At 33.9% G+C, this 18,865-nt stretch overlaps 1 protein-coding gene across 2 annotated transcripts in view; it reads right to left on the bottom strand.

The window, feature by feature from the left end:
• The window catches only part of FANCL (FA complementation group L), an 85,391-nt gene that overhangs the window by 24,011 nt on the left and 42,515 nt on the right, over positions 1 to 18,865 (bottom strand). Inside the window, exons 1-7 of one of the 2 annotated variants that reach the window (XM_014069231.2) lie at positions 18,295 to 18,567; positions 14,573 to 14,631; positions 11,155 to 11,215; positions 10,099 to 10,155; positions 7,810 to 7,907; positions 6,445 to 6,541; positions 1,474 to 1,542 (exon numbers count right to left, since the gene is read on the bottom strand). In XM_014069231.2, the coding sequence (XP_013924706.1) occupies positions 1,474 to 1,542; positions 6,445 to 6,541; positions 7,810 to 7,907; positions 10,099 to 10,155; positions 11,155 to 11,215; positions 14,573 to 14,631; positions 18,295 to 18,390 (537 nt within the window). In that variant the 5' untranslated portion in view covers positions 18,391 to 18,567. Of the gene's footprint in view, positions 1 to 1,473; positions 1,543 to 6,444; positions 6,542 to 7,809; positions 7,908 to 10,098; positions 10,156 to 11,154; positions 11,216 to 14,572; positions 14,632 to 18,294; positions 18,568 to 18,865 lie in introns of those variants that run through there. The other variant, XM_087717502.1, reaches the window with a different exon arrangement.

Below are 18,865 nucleotides of genomic sequence, written 5' to 3'. Positions count from 1 at the left end.
TACTGCCAATTGTCTATTGATTATACATAGAACCCGATACATGGTTTGGGAAACTTAGGTGAGACACTGAGCATGAAGCATGTAGTATAATTTTAACATTCAGTATCTTGAAATTTCATATAACACAGCCACGTTTCAGCCTTTATTTAAAAAGTGTGCATTAGGGCTGAAAATAGCTAGGCTTTCTTGTGCTGCTCTCTTTATACCTGTTGGCATAAGAACAATACCAAAACTATTCATTATACAGTATATGAAAAGGATGGGAAAATTAAGCATTGTGCATTCTTGCCAGAGGGGGGCATCCCATCAGCAGCAGAGATTTTTAATTGTGTGAAAATAAAGTATGGTTTGCAAGAATCTATCTTTAGCAACATTTTCTACCAGGATAAGATATAGTATTCACTATGTCATAAGTAATTTCTGATTAGCTGTATCTTGTAACTATTTCTGCCTGTCTCAGGTGTATCTTATTAAAGGTTTCAAGTCATATTTATATATTCGTAGAATATTTCTAAAGCCACCGCAATGCTTGCCGAGGATTTAGAAACTGTGATATGCTTGCATTCAAGTCATCAGACCTATTAAGAAACAATGAGAATTTCCAGTAAACTCTGCAATTAACATGAACAAGAAACTGCAGAATCTGAATTACCATAACCTTAGAAGCAGAAATTATATATTGCTAAATTGCTTTCTGAATGTTGAACATCTAACTGGTAGGTTGTCAATAGCCAACATACACTTTAATCTGTTTTGCCCCAGAAGTACATCTTGCACTATCAGTTTTTATTGCAGCTTTCAGATTCTATGTACAGCCTCCTTTATTTTTGTACAACTCAAAGCAGCATACCTCTGCCCTCCACTCCCAACCCCCTGCCTTCCCAAACACACAATAACCACCCTGTGAAATAGATTGGTCAGGGAGAATGAGTAGCCCAAAGACACCCAGCTGGTTTGCACACCTAATGGAGAGCCAGAATTTACATCTCCTGGAATTCTGGTCTAGCACTTTAGCCACTACACCAAACTAGCTCTGTGTCTCAGATTATACCATGTTTATTTTTAGAAATATTAATATCTGAGATTGGAGATAATTTTGCCACCACAGAATAGGATTTAGAAGCAATGTTATGCTAATGAAGCAAAAGTTCAGTAACCACTTGGCTTATGAATAATTCCTATTGAACACTATTGGATATAAATCCATAAGATTCACTGGAAGAAAAATTCTTTTTTTCTTTCAATATTATTTTATTCAAAATGGTGAATAATTGACATATAAACATACTCTTAAGCCAAGAACTCATTTTATGGTTCATTGAATAGTATAACATTTATATTACATTCAAGATTAATTTAATTGAATTATTAATTCATACAGTAGAAATTGTTTAAACTGTATAGTAGATATGAGCCTAACATCTTCTAAAATACATACATACTTCACAAGGGAACAAATGGATGGTTGCTTACCTGTGGAGTCCAGGAGAAAGAAAACTGAACTGGTAAATCAGTAAGACAGTCTGGTTGCTCTCTGGGATACTGACACATAAAAAAAAAGAACACCCACAATGTTTATTCCTTATGATAATTTTTTGCAGAACAGCAAACATATAAACAGATTGCCTCTTTTTCATAAACAGAAAAGCCATTCTAATAATAATTAATTAAATTTATATGCCATCTGATTCCCAGCAACTTCTAAAATATTGTATAAAGAACATAAGGATTTTTCCAAATATTTTCCTAAATGTAGGAACATATTATTTAAAACTATTTTGTCAGGAAACCGTCATTCAAATTTCAGATTCAACTGTAAATAACTTCCTTATAATTGTTATTCAGAATTCATCAAATTCTAATAAAAACATGGTATTTTAAAATTGCTATTTATCAGTAAGAATGAAAAATGTTTCCAATGTAATTTTTTTTTAAAAAAACTGAGTTGTCTAGCTTCACAGAAGCTGTCGTTCACATCCTACTACTGATTTCATTGTGTACATGTCTGTGTATATGTATACGTATGTGCATACATGTGTGTATGTATTCACAAACACACTCACATTTTCTCTCCCAAAAATTCTGTTCCAACTGATATCCAACTGTTCCAACTGATGTACATTGAAATGATTACAACAGCAGCAGTAAAACAAATGACCAATACTAAAATAGATGCATTGATTAAAATATCAATACTCTTCCCTAAGTCACCTTAATAAAACTAATTATTAAAATTCAGAACATCTGATGTTTAGAGAAACCAAAGTTAAATATAAACACAATTTAAATCTTCCGAAATAAATCTACCCAAATCTTGGATACTTGCCACCTACTACTTTGAATAATATACTCCGCCTCCTGCCAGTTACCTCCCAAAGACCTATTAGATCCCACAGACTAGGCCTCCTCCAAATTCCATCTGCCGGCCAATGTCAGCTGGCGACTCCTCGGGGGAGGGCCTTCTCTGTGGCTGCTCCGGCCCTCTGGAACAATCTCCCCGTGGAGATCTGGACCCTTCTGGCCTTCCACAAAGCAGTTAAGACCTGGCTGTTCTGGCAGGCCTGGGGCTGTTGAACTATCCAGCCCCATTCGAGGTTACGGCTGTTGTAGAATTTTAAATTGTTGTTTTTATTTTATTTTTTGTATCTCCTCCCTTTTTTATTGTTAGCCGCCCTGAGTCTCTCGGGAATAGGGTGGCATAAAAACTCAATGAAATGAAATGAAATGAAAACTATTCTGTTTTGTTTTTAGTCTCGCTAACTTAATTCAATAGTAGACCACATCCAATTGACTGTTATGGTAATGAACTTCAGTTTCTCTGTAACTTTATATCTGCCTTTGGTAATCTCCCACTGATTCTTCACACCTGCTCCTCATCTAGGTTACACTCAAATTTATTTTCATTTCTCTGGCTACTTGGTATTCAAATTTGCACTTATATTTTATTATGTATACTATGTTTTATGTTCCCTGCTGTACTTTCCATTTTAAAAACAAAAGTTTTATGGCTTGCAAAAGCTCTTATGCTTTGTTGTTATGATATTTTCAGTCAGTTACATTAATAACTTTTGAACAGGCGACAAAATAGGAAAGGGGTGATTAAGGGAATTCATCTGAATCACAGATGAGAAGCCATATACTATTTTTTTCCTCTGCAAACTACTTTTTGGATTTGGAAAAATAAATTAAGTTACCTTAAATATCTAAATCTTGAAGAAAACAATACTGTATTTAAATAAGGAGATTGAATTTTCAGCCTTTTATATATTAGAAAAAAACCTCAACTAAAAAAATGACAATAAATTAGTGTGAAAACCTATAGAAAATATGAATTTGGTAGCAGATAATTCAGCAATATAAAGGATTTGTTCAATTGGAAGAATAACAGGACATTCGATGGAATTTACTGTTTATTAAAAATCCAATAATTATAGTTTGAAACTACAGATCTTAAGTTATTGGTTACTAACTAATATAAATATCTTATATTTCTCCTGAATATATTATTAACTTATTTATGCAATATAATTATGCACATTCACGCACACACACAGAATACATATGGCTCGTGTGTACACCTATACATTTTTACAAGTTACTTCAATTTCTTATTGTACTTGTAAAATTTTGCATAAAAATAACTCTTAATGGTAAAAATGTTGTAAGAAAATTGGTAGTTCCATGATTTTGTAAAAGTTCTACTTTTAATTTAAGCATTACAATATTAACCACCATTATCAAATATGTATCCAAATATGTAACCAACTTGTATATCATTCAGAAATTCCAAAAATTAAAAATTAATCATTTCATTTAGTATCATTTTATTCTGATGTAGAATTCTATAGTACCTATTTCTTTAAAGGAAATAAAATATACAATATTTTTAATAATCTCTCCACAATATTTCAAACAAAATATACGGTAATTTAAAGTACTTCATTAATCTGAAATGTTATTTTGCCTTTTTACTAGTATCATGCATGTCTGAAAATGTTTATTCTAAATATTTTGAGTTTCCCAATCTGAAAAATATGTAAGCTTCCTCTTGAACACAAAATATTTCTTAATGCATATTCAAATTGCATTGACTATAAATGCTAAAATATTTTTTGCTTTCTTCTGAAATAGTGTATTCCATACATAAGGTTAGCTTCTCAGTGAAATCTGCAATAACTAATACTAGAAAAAAATAGAGGAGGTAAACGTTAAAAATTTAAATGAGGTTTTAGTATTAAATAAAAGGGTTTCAAATATAATGCCCCAATTCTAATCAGTGAACTCCTACTTCTGAGAAATATGGCATAAACACAATTCCCTCATCTACCCTTAGAGCAGCATAATGTAAATTATTTGTTACATTAAAAAGTAGTTTCTTTCATTTTTCTTCCCATACAGGCAATCAATGCCACAGCTGAATTTATCAAATATCACTATGGGAAGAGGGAAACAAAATTCTATGTACTCTTCTTCACATTATGCATGATTTTATAAATCTCCACTAGATTAGTGCCTGTGTGAAAGCGGGGGAAAATCAGCATAAGTTAATGGTGGAGGAAGAAGCAAATGGCCGAAATGTATCAATTTCCTTTGTAAATCCACATAAAGTTATTTGTTCCATTGAAAAAACATAAAATAAATAAGGGATTCCCTGAACTGACATTGTATAATTTTAGAATACTTTAAGAGAAGAGGGTATTTTAAGTTTATTGATTTCAGTGAGAATTCAGTTTAACATATGCTTAAATTTCTTCGTTTGAAATCAATAGCTCTTGAATGTATTTCACTTTGGCAGAATTGTCCACAAAATTATATTGCTTTTGTTTCTTTAAAGAAATGTAACATATGAATGAACTGCTCACAACATTTATTACATAAATTACTACAAATCAAATTCCCATGTCATAAAGCACACGTTTCATATATTAATTTTCTCCAGTGGCAAGTTTAAATGCCAGACACATTTTTAAAAAGGACAAACACAATTGATCCTTTCATCACTATAATCTTGTGAAACAGAGTTGATTGATGATCATGAGTTTCAACTAGATACTTGTATAATCTGTTCTTTGCAAGCTGCAACTAAAATAATTTTCCAGCCAATATTTTCATCTTGGATAACATAAAACAGAGTATAAAAAGAAACTGAATTTGAATGTTCTTGGTTTAAGTACTGTTTTGTAAGTACTGCCTCAAAAGGCACAGACAGCATTTTAAAACTTTATTACATAATATTTAATTAAATATACATAAACACATTGAATTAACTTAAAGATTTCATTAAAGATTTCATTCAAGTGTTTGCTCTTCATATTAGTGATTAGAAAAAATATATATGACAAATTAAGAAGACAGCTATTGCATTTGAAAAGCACTATAATGTGCTCTCCACAGCTGATCTAGACTACAATCCTACCCACTTATCAACAGTTATCTAAAACCAAGCCTCTGCTTTGTGAGCATGCTTAGTTAAATTAGGCTAGCATAACGCTAGTAAAAAGTAGAAGGCAAGGTAAGTGTGCTTGATAGTGAATGATGGGAAATTGAATGTTGTCATGATGACTAATTTTATTTTATGGTCCCACCAGTTCTTGCTTGTAGGCAAATGGTATCTTTTGCAGATATTCTAATGCGCCATTGTTGCTACTTTGTCATGTCGTTGTTTGTAGTCAGTCTGTACAATCTTCTTAAAGAAGTTAACCAGGTGGTCCACTGTTAGCTTCCTTGCAGAAGTGCACTTATGATCTAATATTATTGTTATTAAATGTATTTTCTGCCCATCTCGCAATCTATGGTTGTGTGATCAACAGTGGCAATCACTACATTGTTAACACTGTTCCCCCCACCCCACTCCACTCCCACCCCAGTTACATTTGTGGGAAGAACTACCAAGAACTGGCTGTCATCTCCATCATTATCCAGCAATGTCTTGGCTGGAAACAAATTCCTGTGGTGTCTAGACTTTTGCCATTCCTTTTAAATCTCTTTTCCATAATTTCTTTTTCCAACATGAATGTACCCATTTGTCACATCCTAATATCTCTCCCTGCAATACATCCTCTGATGCCCCAAACCTTTTAAACCCTTACTCAAAATCCAATTTTGTAACACTCTTTTTTGCTCTCTTAAGTAAAATAATTGAGCCTCTGATAAATATTTGAAATCCAGCTGAATAGAAATTCTCATATCAATTTAGAACACTGCCTAGATGGGATCATTAATTCCTCAAACTAAATCCAAAATTCCTCTTGTACCATTAGCTCCTTTATGTTAGAAACCTCTATATGTTTCAATTTTGCTGCATAATTTAAATTGAAAACAAAAACAATTCTTAAGATACAAATGATTATATATGATTATTCAGCTAATCAATAGCCATAAAAATCTTGTATGTGGCAGTTTTATCAAGTTATAATTTTCTCCAAACATTTTAAAAACTCTTACTTTTGAATTTATTTTCAGAGTGATTTGATGATCGCGACTAGAAGAATCTTCAGCTTTTAACCTGATAGTACTAAAAGCAGGATCAATAAACAGAACCCTACAAAAAAGAAAACAAGTTCTGAAGTAACTCTATTAGTAATTCATTCCTATTAATTTTTATAAATATATTAATTGGAAATCATCTATATAACAGTCCTTTTTGCTGTTATAAATTTACTGTTGTTAATATGTAAGCAAAATGATTCACTTCATATACTTTTTGAGTTATTTATACTATATGTCAGAACTCATGCTATGGAAATGAACACGTTTCAGTTTTCTACCACTGGAACCTTTGGCATATAAAATATGCTTCTGTCAGCCTTTATTTCTCTACATATTAAACTTCCTGGCAAAATTTTTATTTTCATCCTTTTTTGCCGTTACTTTTTGTATACTGATCCAGGGAAAAAAAGTTACCCCGCACTTGCAGGAAAATACTACGAAGTGGATATTTAAATATATGTATATCAATATAAACTCTCTCTCTCTCTTTCCTGGTTTATACTCTTAAGTATATTTCTCACAACACTGTTTTGTCTGGAGCTATAAAACCAACTTTAACATGATATTTATATTTCACAGAAAACGTTTTTTCAAACAAGTGCAATAGTCCAGAGATAGAATTATTTTTAAAATTCATTCTAGAGGTTCAAAATGGTAATAGGTAAAATTAGGAGGCAGATAAAAGTTTTAATTGTAACCCATTAAGTTACAATTAAATGTAATACATGTAATAATATTTCTTTTTCCTTGTGAATTTTGGTCTGCACCTACCATATTAGTCCAGGCAGTCATTACTGAAAGTTACTAAGGTAAGATAGGTAGAAATATAAAGGCTGGTAGATGACATCATGGCATATTGTGCCTGCTTTTCCAAAACAGAATGATTGCTGCTACGAAACAATATAGTGTAAACTATTTTTGTATTTACCCAATCAGGTAGGGTATCAGAATATAAATGAAGTGACCCTCTAACAATATTCTTCCTTAAAAACATTATTTCTGACAGAAATCAGGCTGAATTGGAAAGGAGTCAGACTCAGTTCTTACAAGCCAAAAGTTAAGCTAGATAGTTCCCCTAAGTACAGAGCAAGAAGCCCAAAATACTAATATCCTAAAGTAAAGTGAAAGTTTTGCTCTAAATAATCAAATTCAGAAGAAGAGTTAAGTATAAATGACATTAGCTTTTAACTATAACTATTTAAAAAGCAAAATTGTAAGTACTGAAATAATCAGAGCAAAATCCAGTAAACTGTATATAAATATTTTAAAAGCTGGCAGGTTAACTTTTTGGTACTTGAAGAAGATAATAAACATGAATACTTATTCCATCCCAAATTTTCTATATCTCCGATGAGGCCAGAATAATATTGTGGAGGTGGTTGAGCACACAATTCTTCTGTGTTTTTCAAAGCAAGTTCCTGTTTTTATTTTTTAAAAAGAGTTTATTTAGTTCATTTTTGTAACTTGGTTCCTGTCTGTTTATCTATCTATCTATCTATCTATCTATCTATCTATCTATCTATCTATCTATCTAATCATCTACCAAATGTATCTATGAATCTTAAAATTTAAACCATAAATATTTCTGCTTATATTCCTGTTCAATATGATGAACACTATAACTATTCACATTACTCAGAAATAAACTTGAAAATAATCAAAGTGATAAGGGGCAGGTAATTGTTCATAAGTTCATAAATATACAACTACCTGAAAGTAAACTCAATTCAATTGGGTTCATTTCTCGTAGATGTCAATTGACTGCAATTCTAATCATGATAATTTTAGATGGATAGCAGAGGTCTCTTGGCTAAAAGAGAAAAACCTTAATCCATTAAACTGCTTTTAAACACTTGGCTAGCAACCCCATCACATTTTAAATAGGTATTATTCTATGCATATGTGCATATATATGAAGTATGTATCAGAGTTTAAAAGATGGTAATAGTCAACACCGGCTAAAAGCACCCTTTAAAAAGAAAGGGATCCATTAAATGAATGGCTGTCTTAATAGGAAGATACATATAAAAATTCTCAACGTCAGCACCATCCCTCTAGGAGTATAGTGCAGCTTTTTAATTGCACTTAGTTAAAAAACATGAAGCTGGGAAGGAATTTTTGGTGACTATATTTGAGAATAAAAAATAATCTAAATAAATTAAAAGTGATCTGATGACAATCTCATAACATGTGATTCTTTTCCTCTTATTATTTTTTTTCCTTTATCACCACCCAGGTGCTCAAGATGGCTAAAAAAGAGAAGACTACAAAATCCAATTTCAATTCAGTTTCTAAAAGTTCAATTTTTAAAGATTATCTGGAATAAATGCAGTGTTTTCTCTAGGTAATGTACTCATGCAAACCACAAATTATGCAGCATTGCGATGCTGAATTTACACTTAACTTTTTACATTCAATAGCCTTGCGTGGGACAAAATTGGCTTCTTTGCTTTAATCTTTTTATAAAATCGAGGTACAAAGATGTGGACTTCATAGCACAGGGAGGGAAGGGCATATCCTTAGAAAACAATTAACATACAAAATAATAATTAAAAGATAGGCTTTTTCATGGGAGTTAAGGGAGTAGTTAACATGAGCCTTACTCATGCTCTTTATAGTCTTCTTTTAAAGGCTATATGAGTGCTACAATAAGGGAGTAATCAATCTTTAAAAGAATTAATAATTTTGAAAAGTCATAAAATAATGGAAGGTATGAAAAAGTCTATGATAAAAATGTCAAAAGAACTATCTAAAAGATATATTTATACCACATTATATGCTGCATTTATTACAAAGGGTACTTTCTTGAGTGGCATTCTCTGAGCAGCAAAATATTGTTATGCTTTAAAGAGAAAAGTCAAATCCTCTGTAGTAATAATTGCACTCTAAACATTTAAGCAAAGTACTATTTACAGACTCAGAAAAGGGAATTAAAAGGGGAAAGCACAGTGAAGCACACTACAAATGAAATATTCATATTTTATTTATGACATGAATGAAAATAGTTCATGTGGAACCTGTCACCAGACTTAATTTTACTAGTTATTATTTCTACTTACCACTATAAAATTAGAATTTATTATTTATCATTATTTATTTATTAAACTTATAGGCCACTATCTTACCTCAAAATAACAACAAAAGATATACCCCTATATCAGAATCATGCACTATACATGGTAGTGCTCAAGAATGTAAATATATATATAAGCTACTAGATTCATATAGCTTACTCTTAATAAGCACACAACAAGGAAGAAAAATGGACATTCAATACAGGTACTCCTTGTTCTGTCCTATCAATATTGATCTTACCCATGAAAAACTGAACACTATTTATTATTAACAACAAAACAACTATCTAGTTTGCATATTGACTATTCATCATCACAAAAATGATTTTATAACTAGTTTTGCAGCAGTAGATTTATAACTATTGACTTGAAAAGTGAAATTTACAACCAATAACATTATCCTGTACAGATAACTATTTCTTTACTTTAAAATGTAGGTTTTAAAATTATTAATGAAAAGGATCCCTTGTTAATTATAGCATTATTGATAATCAACAAATTGGTATCAGTAGTCCTTCACAAAATTGTAACTCACCAAAATAGTCTTCAACTCTACCATGAAACTGATTAGATCTGAAGAATGTTTCAACCTCTGCAACAACAATTTTTTGTCAATGACTTTATACGATTTCTTTTTATATTATGCTAGATCTGTACTATTTTTTTCTATATTTAGCTGGCAACTAATACTCTTAAAGTGAGGTTGAAGACTCACATGAAATTAGCACTGGGGTATAGTTCAGAAAAAGGCAGATAGTTAAAAGTGTCTACCTCTTTCTCAAGGCTCCCTTATCTCTTGGCGGGAACATTGATTATGTTACCACATTTTGACCACCAATCAGTAGAATGGACATTACCAATTGAGTGGATTTCCACTATTACTCTAAAAAATCTCAAGGGTCCCCATACCCAGTCTGTGGACCAATACCAGTCTACGGCCAGTTAGGAACCAGATCACAGAGCTGGAGGTGAGCTGAAAGCATGTCTTTCACCTCCAGCTATGCAGTGAGTCTACCACTCCTGGGCTCTGTGTCCCTCTTCTTTCTTTCTCTTTCTCTTCCCCTTGGAGAGAGAAGAATGCTGCATCACCCCTGCCTTCTGCCCTGATGTGACCTCTGCAGCACCTGCTCCCCATGTCTCCTCTGGAAGCAGTTGTCATTTTCAGTGTTCTAACAATTCCTTGCAGAAAATGGTACCGGCTTTCTGTCCTGATCAGTTGCCCAACAGGAGATTGAAAAGCTCTCCTGGCTCTTGGTTTGGGAAACCAGATCCTGCATGCTAAGGTGGCAGCTTCGGGATGAGTTTCCCAAAACCCTATCCTTGCTGTAAATTCTTCATTCAAGTATTTTTTGACATTTTATTTCCTTGTTCAATAATAGATCTTGTAACAGTTATAGACATATGACTCCAGAACTGACTTTCCTCCTTCAAAGAAGCCTTCACTGTTGGGTTCTCTTTGTCCCTTAGAATTAAGGTAATAATTTGTTGTGCTTTTAATAAAACCCATAATCCATGTATTGTGAAATATTTCAATAAAAATCAATATAGCAGTCATGTATATTCTATCATTAAAAAATTTTTGAACAGATACCTGCTTTAAAATCAGATGATATCCATGAAGCAACTTTTTCATATGCCAGCTACATTGAATCCTATAGAAATAAAATGTTTTTTATGATCAATTAAACCTAACATTCAAATGAAAAATATTTATCAATCATACATGGAAAGAGATAAAATACAATAGCTGATAATTATTTTTAGTACTTTGTATCTTATGTTAACATCAACTAGAAATTTCCTATTATATACGTTTATAAATGGAGAAACACATGTCTATGAAGTATTATCATATAGCATTTGTAAAACTTCTGTAAAGCTTAAAGTTAGTTCTCAATTTACGACCACAAATGGGATCAGAATTTTGGTCATAAGTCAAGGCACCCACATGATCAGACACATGATTTTTCAAGTTTCTGAATTGTTGAATCATGCAATTGTTATGGAATCTTGTCATGTACGGTTCTGTGACAGTGGGGGAGGAGGCTGTGACATTTTATGACAACTGAAAATGTTTTACAAGCCATAAAGCTCCCTTTCTGAGGCCATCATGACTTTAATGACTGGTTTTAAGTTGTATGTATGTTATATTTAATAAATTTATGCTTTGTAAATTAGTAGGGCTGTGCAGTGTGATGGATCTAAAGCTGAAAAGGTACTTCAGAAAGATCATTGGCATGGTAATTGTGCAATTTCAGGGAAAACTTGCAATAGTGATACTGGAGCTTCATAGTGGACATGGACAAGCTGTCAGTGTCTTCTTATCTCAAAGGCTTATTTTTCTGCAACAGGTACAGTATGAGGCCCATGCCTACTCCAAAGCACTTTTTTGGCTTGCAACTAAAGCACTATAAAGCTATAGAAGTAATACAAACTTTATAAGTTTTTGAAAACCCAACTATTTTGTTGTAATTTATTTCAATAACTTTCATTTTCATTCATTTGCAAGACTTTGCAAGAACAAATACTGTTAAAAAGCAGTATATTGCACCAAGGGCTTTTATGAAGAACACTTATGAAGCCCTGCTCCTCCTATTTGTTCAATTGAAATATCTGGTATACAAATTGTTGCAGATAAGTGCTATATTCAGGGCAGATTATTTTATTTGCTTATATTTCACATTTTAACTCCCTCAGAGAGGTGGGCAGTGTATAATATAATCAATAAAATTAATTAAAACTGGTGTATATTCTTAAGCACTTTTTGCCTGTGAATCCAAAATATTAATTTTATTTCACACAGGATTTAAATCTTTCACATGAATAATCTATTACACAATGTTATAAGAACTCCAGAGATTGATTGAAGAAGTCTAAAGCAGACAGAGATACTGTTTGCCAAGTTTTAATGGAGAAGACTGATATGAATGTGGATTTAAAAATAACATGCAAAAATAATATGGAAAAGAATGCTACACTGGACATAAAAAAGTAATGTCTTCATAATTAAAAAGGATTTTATAAACAATAAACTAAGAGAGTGATGTGGAATCCCTTTTTTTAATTGGATTGCAAAAGAGGCTTGTTAAAGCTTTGAAGAAGTTTGTGAAAATGGACAAAGGAAAAATGAAAAAAAGTTCTAAGACAACATTTGAAGGGGTAAAGATCAATACTGTTAATAAGGAATATAAGGTTAGTTTATTTTCTGAACTTTATATTTTTTATCCTTATTTTTTATCTTTTATCTTTGCAATTGTAGTTTTAATAAAATTACTTTTTAAAAACAGCCACGTCAGAAATTGATTTTTGGCTTTGCATCGGTACAATTTTGTAGAGATCAATGGCTCCCAGATATATTTTATGTAGCATTCCTTACTTCATTGATATTTCTCAGGGGCCTTAGATTTTATTCAGTAAACAAATTCTAAACACAAGATTTTCCAAAGGAAGTTGGCATCAAATCACAAGTAGGAGCAAACACAAGTAGGTAAGTCTGTGCAAATAGAAAGAGATGACTTTCGCAAATGAAAAGAAAAAGGAGGCCAAAGTTTGCTCCATGTATAAAAAGATAGAGATCAATGAAAAAGATAGAGACACCTAAATTTAAAAAGGACAGACACTTTTTCCCGCCCACCATCTAACCTTCCAAAATAGCACCCTAAAGCCTGCTTTACCCAACATCTTTTCTCCACCTCACCCTGAATCTGAAATATCAATGTCAGAATGTGATAACAATGTCAGAATTTAGAAGACACTCTACCTTTGAAACTTCCTCAGACATTTCCTCATGTCCTATTTTCCAATTGTTCCCATTTCCTTAAATAAGGAGGCTAAATTTTGTTATAACTTAATGAAATTATAGGTGCACATATTTATAAAACTGTAAATTTAAAAAGCCCTAGAAAGCCAAACTTGGGCTGATCCTTACACTTCTTGCACACAGTAAAATATGACTCAAAGAGCATGGCTGTTTTGAGAAGTGGCACATACAAGTTATTTAATAGAATAGAATAGAATAGAATAGAATAGAATAGAAAACAGAATTCAATTATTTATTGGCCAAGTGTGATTGGACACACACAAGGTATTTGTCTTTGGTGCATATGCTCTCAGTGTACATAAAAGACAAGATACATTCATCAAGAATCATAAGGTACAGCACTTAATGATAGTCATAAGGTACAAATAAGCAATCAGGAAACAATCAATATCAATACAAGCAACAAAGTTACAATCCTGCAGTCATAACTTGGAGGAGATGGGTGATAGAAACGATGAGAAGACTAATGGTACTAGTAACGGAGCCTTTGTGAATGGTTTGACAGTGGTGAGGGAATTATTTGTTTAGCAGAGTAGTGGTGTTCGGGGAAAAACTGTTCTTGTGTCTAGTTGTCTTGGTGTGCAGTGCTCTATAATGTGGTTTTGAGGGTAGGAGTTGAAACTATTTATGTCCAGGATGTGAAAGGTTTGTAAATATTTTCACGGTAGGAATATTCATACATTAATGCAAAACTTACCAAGCTAGATCTGAGATAGATTATCTGACAAATGAGTGCATCTTGATATAATAGATACATTATAAAAATAATATGTGCTATGAAACAAAACATTGTAGTGCATATCTTACTGTCAAGTTGGGAAAGGAAGATGTTGATTTCTTGGGAGCATTGAAAATATTTTAGCTTTCTAACAGTGAGTTATTACCTGAGTATAATTTCAGTTTGATTGATTCTAAGACCAAATACATCTTTCTAGTTATATTTCTGTAGTTCTAGCCCACAGAATTAGAAAATATTTTCTCATTTCCATAAATTGCATTAAGTGCTCTTAAATGATGACTAACTACATTTGGGTTAACTAGTATCAAGATCAACTAGTAACAACAATTCAGTCACTAAAATTGCTGACATATTGGAAATGTCTTCAAGTTAAATGATCATTCCTTTCCTTGTAGGAAAATGAAATGATGTTGAAATGAAAACAGTATGTAAAGCAATTATGCTCCTCACCTAGCATTTTTCAACTGACCATCTGTTGGTAACAATATCCTTATGTGAAAGTCTCTCCCCTGGAAATACAAAATCACATTAGGCATAATATTTTCAGTTACATGTATTTAGCAAAGCATGCTTGAGCATATCAAGGATTTTTAAAGATATGTTCTAATATTAATTTTTTTACATTTTTTATTTTAATTTGTATTTAAATTCATCTATTTAAAATCTACACAGTATATACAATAAAAAATTATGGCACTAAATTGTCAATATAAAACAATGAAGATTATTCATTCAACAAGAGACAAATACAGCAACACATGGACCAACAGTCAGACTTTGTATAGATTTTCTACATATGATTTGATAAAGGAAAGATGTGATTGAAAAGAAAAAAGAAACTAGGAGCAAAACCAAGATTTTTAACATAGTCAATACTGATGGAATATAAAAACTCTTTTGGGAATCTTCCATAATTTTTATTAGTGGGAATGGGGTCCTGAGAGAGAAACAGTGATCTATTCTAGACCTGGGCATTTTACAGCCCTTGGGCTACATCCAGGCCTTTTGACTGTCCCTGTCTGGCCCATAGTGGGAGTGGGGAAGGCAAGGGGCAGCGGAAGGGCAGTGGCTATCCATCATAATCCCAGTTTCTCTTTAAAACTACAGGTAGTTTTTGATTTACAATCATGCTTTTAGTGATCATTTGAAGTTACGACACTGAAAAAAGTGACTTATAACCAGCTTTCACACTTACAACTGTTGCAGCATTCCTATGGCTACATGATCAAAATTTGGATACTTGCAACTGGCATGTATTTATGACAGTTGCACTGTTCCAGGGTCATGTGATTTGTACCTTTTCAGCTGGCTTCTGGCAAGCAGAGTCAATGGAAAAAGCCAGATTTGCTTTAGAAGACTAATTTGTATCTCAAAAAATATAGTTGACAACTTAGAATTACATTATGTGTTCAATAACACTTGAATCTACTATTTAAACTGTCATCTACTAATGTTACAGGTTATGGAACTTGAAAACAAATACAGAAAATGAATAAAATCCTGCCATTTCAACTTTGTGTACTCTCATAAAATCACTAAAATGTTAGTTTTCCAGTATAGTTCGTAAATCTCTAATTTGAAAAGCTATTAATGCCAAGGTTAGTGATTAGATATTAATTTTTTTCAAGATTTCTACAAAACACTAGAATTTCAAGAAACTTGTCATAATGTAATAGGAAGTAGAGAAGCATAGTTTGTATCCTATAGTTTCCTAGTATATTGTAACGCTGTGTTACAATAAGCAGATGTAATTGCAAAGGTAAAATAACTATAATTTGGCATATCATTACTTTTTTAAAAACCTACAAACCCCTTTACTGGAAAAAAAATAAATGTATTGTAGACATAAATTATAAATGGGCAAATAAATAAACCTTAGAAATATTAAATGAGGAGAGGAGAATATTTCTTCCCTTTTCCCCAATTGTTTTTTTTTTTGCAAACAAGTGTATTTTTCCAAGTGCACTTTATTTTGTAAGCTACAAATAGATGGATTGTTTAGAAAATGAGTGATGCAAATTATTTTGAAAAGTAGAAAGAAAAAACAATAAAAGTAATATATGCTTAAATAATACTCTTTTCTCCTATGACAAGACATTCTCCCAATGATACGAAGTTATTTTTCCCCTGATACTAATGCTCTTAGTAGCTGTTTCCCTAGGGCTTGTATTTCTCAACTTCAACCACTTTAACTTCAACTCGGAGAACACTGCTGTAGGATACAGGTAGTCCTTGACTTACAAGTTTTAGTGACTGTTAAAGTTATAACAACACTGAAAAGTGACTTATGACCATTTCTCCACACTTACGACTGTTGTCGCATCCCCACAGTCAGTGATCAAAATTCAGATGCTTGGAAATTGATTCATATTTATGACAGCTGCAATGTCCTGGGGGGATCATGTGATCACCTTTTCTAACCTTCTGACGAGTAAATGGGGAAGCCAGATTCACTTAATCGTGTTATTAAGTTAACAGCTGCAATGGTTCACTGTAGGGAAGCCTCCACAGGGAGAAAAACAGCCCAAAGGCCAAACCGAAAGTCAGAAAACCATCCATTTCTGGCCTCCGGAGGGCCTTGGGGGGGGGAGGCATTTTTCCTCTCCCAGGCTCCTAGAAAGCCTCTGGAGTTTGGGGAGGGCAAAAAACAGGTCCACCTGCCATCACGCACCAAAAGCAGGGGGAGGGCAGGAGGTGGTTCACGCGCATGCACAGGTCGGGCATAGAATTCTGGGTGCGGGCACGCACACGCACCATCACCACCCACGCTCCCCCCACTTTTGGCACACAAAAAGTCATCACTGAAATAGGCTTTACTTATCCTGGCAGAAAATAAAGAGATTGCAGTGTACCTAATGTGGAGGACAGAACTTGAAGGCTAACTTAAGACTGGGAATCCTACTGTAGATGGGTTTTCTAGCCCTTTAAAAAGCCCAAAAGCTTCAGGTTACTTACTATACTATGTCTCAAAAGTACTTTTTCAGGACGCAACTGGACTTCGTTTTTTCTTTGAAAATGTTTTGCTTCTCAACTAAGAAGCTTTTTCATCTCTGACAGGATAATGGGGAATGGAAGGATTTATATCCTTGGAGACAGCTGGTCATTTACATTCTTTTAGAACAGGGGTGTCAAACTTGTGATGTCATGTGATATATCTGGACTTCCCTGCCCCCTTCGCTAAACCGGGAGTTGGCATGGCCAGCGAGTTTGACAGTTCTGTTTCAGAGGATCGTTGAAGCACTTGGACCCTGTGTCCTCAGGGTCACCTGAGTAGTGCTCCCGATTCCTGTAGCCTGTAGTTTTTCCTCTGGAAATCCATTCCTATTCCCACACAATTCAAAGGATGTTCATTCCAAATTGTATAGCTAAAAGTCTGTAGAGAGTTTCAGTCATCCAGGTCATGGCTGTCCCAAAGGTGGTTTTTCAGGAGGTAACTGGGCTTCCTTGCTTTTTTCTGCAAAGATCTTTCACTTCTCATCCAAGAAGCTTCTTCAGCTCTGACAGGATAGTATAAATCCTTCCATTCACTACTATCCTGCCAGAACTGAAGAAGCTTCTTGGATGAGAAGTGAAACATCCTCAAAGAAAAAAACAAGGAAGTCCAATTGCCTCCTGAAAAACCATCTTTGGAACAACCATGATCTGAGAATCTCTACAGACAACCATGACTAAGAATCTCTACAGACTTTTTACTATATTATGTCTTAGAATAAAATTGGTAAGCCTTAAAAGGCTACAGGACTTCTCTTCTGGTACCAGAGGTTTATACGACTCTCCTTCTACAATATCTCAATTTTGTGTATATGCCATTTGAGATGCTAGAGAGAAAAAACAGGGTAGAGTTAGTCTACTCAAAGTATTGCAAACGATACAACCTTCCTGTTACTATGAGCTTAATCTCATTATTTTTGCATTTACGAGTTATCTCTTCCATAGGAGGAAGGGCACTTTCTGAAAAGAACCAATGCAATACTTCCGAAGAAAACACAGGATCACAATTCTTAACGAACACATAAATCATCATCATCAGGGTGGTTTTCGGGGACCATCCTATCCCATACCTGCTACACTACATTCTTGGAAAAGAAAGAGAAAAAACATGGATGAACCGGAATTGAGATACTCCAACTGCCACCGCCACCCCTCCTCGCTCACCCCGAGTGTTTCGGTACCTGGGCGGTGACGAAGCCCTCATAGACACTCTTTTCCCGGTTCTGGGGCAAGAGGAGCGGGCACTCGCGCAGCAATGACCCGAATCCAGTAGCCATTTCTCGGCTGTTCCTTCTCCCTTCGCCCCGCGAACGGCCCGCCAAAACAAGCGCATGCGCTTCTTTCTCCTCCCTCGCCAGGAAAACACACTATTTTAATCGGGAGAAAATACTGTGTTTTCTGGTTAATCTCGGTTTAGCCGGGGAGAAAACCTTGGAGAACCAGGCAAAACCACGAAAAGTAGAGCACGCCAGTAGCTGATAGGAGGACAGCAATCCCGCGCACTATCTCGAAGCGGCAAGTTGCTGCTTACTCCTGATTGGACAGGACGGCCACAGTACCGCGCGGGGAAAAAACGGCCGCTCCTCCGGGCGAGGGGCGGGGCTTCGTGAGATGTCACGTCTCGCTTTTGGGCGGCTAGTTTCTCTTTCGTCAGAAGGGGCTTGCCCTTCTTTCTAATCTGTAGGGATCTCTCCAATGCTGTAACTATTGGGATTTTATTAATATATTTTTTATTATTTATCTTCGTATTTT

Source organism: Thamnophis sirtalis, unplaced genomic scaffold (assembly GCF_051295495.1).
Source record: "Thamnophis sirtalis isolate CommonGarterSnake01/CBP01778 unplaced genomic scaffold, rThaSir2_p1.2 scaffold_6, whole genome shotgun sequence".
NCBI classification, from domain to species: domain Eukaryota; kingdom Metazoa; phylum Chordata; class Lepidosauria; order Squamata; family Natricidae; genus Thamnophis; species Thamnophis sirtalis.
This window is presented reverse-complemented; position numbering and strand designations above follow the sequence as displayed.